We start from the raw sequence: 4544 nt of genomic DNA on the forward strand, positions 1-4544 counted from the left end.
GGACTGCATCATCTGGTAGGTGTGAGTTGATCTGTGCGTCACACATCTGATTGGACACTCCCACATGTATGACGTCTCAAAGGGCTACTACACTTTGATATGGCTCGTCAACCAGACACGGGCTGGTAAATAGGGACCCAATATAAAACCATACAAGGCTAAGATTACTGACAAAGCTAAAAGGTAAACGGACAACAGGTGCATGCACTGCACACAACAATTGACAAGACACCATTGGTTGTGCATGAATGGTTGGTGATGTGTCTCTGTAATGGACTGCTGTTGCATCTGATGCTCCCTGCAGCCCGATATGATCCCAAGTGAATAAAAATATTAAGATATTAAAATCTCTGAATGCCATTTTATCATACATTGTCATAAGATGGTAGCATGTTTTGAAATGTACTGAATTAATCAATTTTTGTCTTTTGAAAAGAAAATACAAAAAATGACAAATGAATCAAGTGAACATTCTCTGTTCACATGCACAAATATAGCCGTTTATGTTCAGTCAGTGATGGGAAATGTATGTCCATTTCATTGTTGGTTTCTGAAAAACCTCAGCAGCACATCCTGTTGATACCTGCAGCCAGGTCTATTTACGCTCAGTTTTGGTGGTGCATGTAAAACAGACAAGGCCAGCCACAGCCCTCGCCTCTCAGCTCATCTGCTGCTTGGGGCCTCGCTCTCTTTTTCCAACCCAGTGGTAAAAGAAATAGCAAGAGAGGAAGTGACCATAAAAGCTGTTGTTGTATCTAAGAAGGAGTAGGAGTAAGAGGACACTTGATATACACTGAGGCTAGATCACACTGCGTCTTTATTTCCTCTAAAACGCTCATCCTCAGAGTGGCCAACATAGCAAAACTGTCACAACTGGTATTGCATCAAATAAGCACAGATAATAAAAAAAACTTCTTGAGAAGGGGTTCTAGTGAACACAATGCTTCCACAAAACCCCATTCCCTCCCCCAAAGTTAAAGTGTGGAAGGAAGTGTGAATGTCCTGAAGGAGCCCAGCTGGTGGGGCAAACGGTTAGCTGCCGAGACAAATGGCTGGAGGGGCAAATGATTGCAGGAGGGGCATATTTTTGGCTGGAGGGGCAAGCCGTCTGACCCAAGGGGCGTCTTGTGTGCCCACAGGCACAGTGGGCAGGTGGGATAGAGCAGGCACCTTACGCAGGCTGTGGGCATACCGCCGAGACCTGTCTGTGAGCTGGTAGGAGCCCGGCCCAGCTGGCGGTTAACCTGGCAGGATCAGGACCACAATGAGCTCCGTTTATTGGCTTGTTGGGGCTGACAATCTCTGATCCAGTCCAACTCTCTGATAGCTGATGGCATAGTTCTGTGTTACCTGTTGTGTTGTCAAACCTTTGTTTCCACCAGCCACAATAATATCAGCATCAACTGTAACCCACAGAAAACTAGGAGGATCATTGGCTAGCTTCATTCAGTGTCTCTAGGTTGCAGCCAATCACAGTTGGTCTTTGGTATGTAGATGGTGTCTTTTACGTTCAAATCGTTCATTAGAGAAAGAACAGCGCTAGTTCAGCTTCAGTGCCAAAACATGACAATGTATTTTGCTATGATAATCCTGAGTACAGCATGTAAGTAAACTCCTTCTCAAATTCCATTTATTTTATTTTATATAACTTATTCAAATCAGCTAGAGGTGTTTAGTGATAATATTACTTGCATTGTAGCAAAGGTCTATTTATTTATACGTTTATTTACAAAACTAAAGCCACAAAAATAAACAGTGAATGTTTATGTTTCAATTATTCATAGTTCTTAATTGTTATTTTCTTCTTAGTTCTGATTCTGGCTCAGGAGAGTCCTCGCTTGGTCTTTGTGGAATCAGCAGGACTTGGAGATACTGTTACCCTTTATTGTGAAGCTAACAAAACTGTTAGAAATTATTTATACTGGTACAAGCAATCTCCTGGATATTTTCCCAACATCGTCGCTTCAATAGTGTTTAAATCTATTACAATGAAGCCCCACTTTGATTTAAGATTCACAGTGGAAGAAAGTGCTTATGACTTCAATCTGATCATTCGAAACGTAACTAAAGGTGATGAAGCAAACTATTTCTGTCGACAATACTCCCTTGACTCCTTGGATAATTGCACCTTTCTGTCTGTCAAAGGTAAGATGAATCCCTTTCAATGTTTATACTAAATATCATGACAAGCATAATTGATGATAATTATATGATTTAACCATGCAGATCCCAATGACCAGAGATTTGTCTACCAGACTGTGGTCCAACAGCCTGTGTCAGCATCAGTTCAGCTGGGAGACCCTGTGGCTCTCCAGTGCTCTATTACCTCCCAGAGGACGGACCACAGTAACCAGTGCCAAGGGGAACCCAGTGTGTACTGGTTCAGATCAGGACCATCTCACCCTGCTGCCATTTACATGAATGGAAACAGGAGTGGTGAATGTCAGAATAGTTCTGGGCCTCCGTCTGCTCCACAGAGCTGTGTCTACACTCTCCCCAAGAACAATGTAGACTCCTCTGATGCTGGGACTTACTACTGTGCCCTGGCAGCTTGTGGGGAAGTTGTGTTTGGAAATGGAACTAAGCTCGACATAACAGGTATATATATATATTATTTTGTGCTTCTAGTTTATTTGATTATTATTTAATTTAGAAGAAAATAGACTTAAAAGATGATAACATGTGAATATATACAATACTGAGGGCATATTTTAAATGGTATTCAAAATATTCAATTCCACATGACACACTGTGAATGTAATGGTACAGATTACAGAAAGAATATAATCTCTACAGATTCATGATGCCCCATTGTTGATTGTCTAATTCTAGATCCCAACCATCATCTTGCGATTTTGGTGCATCGGATGTTGTTGGCTTGCTGTCTGCTTGTGATTATGATCCTCATTCTAATCATACATTACAGGTTTGTGAGCATAATAACGTTACCGCTTATTCAACACAATAACTCATATCAGGACAGGTTTAAGAGCATCTCCCCCGCTTTGATGGAGAAGTTTAAGTGTGCAGGATCTCCTTCAGAACTCGGCAGTACATTCTAATTTGGATTATTTAATTTTTTATAGTTATACTAGGCCTAGAGATATGTATTTGTTTGGAACCAAATTTAAACTATTTGCATAAGCATAAATGGTTGTTAGATGACTATTAAAACATATGTTGTGTCAACTTTGAATCCTCTCAGATGTTTTGTAGTAATACACAGTTCTCTGTTGTAGGACAGGAAAACAGATTGTTTGAGCTACACGGCGAATTCTCTGGCAGGAATAACAAAGGAAGGAAGAAGAACAGTGGAAGGACTCAGCAGAGTGTGTATTCTGCTGTGAGATAAACCAGCCACTGGAGTCCATCAACCTGGGAGTTTGTGTCAACTCATTAGGCTAAAGGAGGTGATAATGGTGCTATTAATCAAGACTTGTTTATTATCATGAGTATCTATAGATCATTAATTATGTTTAGTGATGTCGCTCTTTGTGGATCATAAACAGTAAATTGTTAATAATTTGTGATGTATTTTGTGAAGCCTATCTGGTTGATGTGCAGCAGTACTAGGCCATGAAGAGAATATTAAGCAGTTAACAAATCGTGATGCCTAAAATTATACTTAAAAAAAGAAAAAAAAAGAGACTTAGAAGTGAGTAAAAGAGTAAAATGGACAAACTGACATGCACAGGAAATGAATCAAACAAGATATAAAAAAACAATATCCACAAACGAGATAAAACAGGAAAGGAAAAGCATGAAAGATACTTAGAGACCTCTGGTTCAGTTCAAATCTGCTTTTAAAACCACAGTACTGACACAGCCTGCACAGGATGAGCACTCATAACAGAGCAGTAACGCTTTGCAGCTAAAACCACAAGCATAAAGGTCACAGCACTAGATCATTTGACTAGACATTATATAGGCTGCACCTTTTTATATCTCAGAGGTCAAACTATTGATATCGCTTGTGTTGATCTTGTGCCCACACAAAGTGTTGATCATGCATTCATGCATGCATGTGTGTAACTACACAAAGTCTTACATAAAGCAGATACACACACCTCTAGTCAATAAGTCGACCTGCAGTTTTGAGCTGACAAATATTTCCGTTACTGTAACTCTTGCGTTCCTTTCTTTAGTGACTAGTTACACTAACTACAGCAAGTAGGACTAGGTACTAGGTAACTAGGCAAAGGAGAAAGTTCAGAAGTTGGCCTCAAACTGTTAAGATAAAGGCCCCATATTTTACCACAAGGTGTCATGTTGATGAGCCATTTCAGAATATATCCCTTTGTGACATCACAGTGTGGGAGTGTCCACTCAACTGGGAGGAGTGGACTGGAGGACTGGGAGGTGTGAGTTGATCTGTGTGTCACATATCTGATTGGACACTCCCACTTGTATGATGTCTCAAAGTGCTACACTTCGAAATGGCTCGTCAACGTGACACAAGCTTGTAACAGGGACCCAATATAAAACCACGGCTAAGATAACTGATAAATCTAAAAAGTAAATGAACAACAGGTGCATGCGCTGCA

At 40.4% G+C, this 4544-nt stretch overlaps 1 protein-coding gene across 1 annotated transcript; it reads left to right on the plus strand.

The window, feature by feature from the left end:
- Window positions 1–1494: 1494 nt before the first annotated feature.
- LOC311344837 (uncharacterized protein) lies at window positions 1495–4174 on the plus strand (the record flags this gene model as incomplete). Its single annotated transcript, XM_084469170.1, has 4 exons — window positions 1495–1603; window positions 1810–2145; window positions 2227–2598; window positions 4146–4174. The coding sequence occupies 4 exons, from the start codon at window positions 1495–1497 to the stop codon at window positions 4172–4174; spliced, it is 846 nt and encodes a 281-aa protein (XP_084325296.1).
- Between the last annotated feature and the right edge of the window lie 370 nt (window positions 4175–4544).

Source organism: Micromesistius poutassou (genome assembly GCF_964030765.1).
Source record: "Micromesistius poutassou genome assembly, chromosome: 6".
In the NCBI taxonomy this organism is placed as follows: Eukaryota; Metazoa; Chordata; class Actinopteri; order Gadiformes; family Gadidae; genus Micromesistius; species Micromesistius poutassou.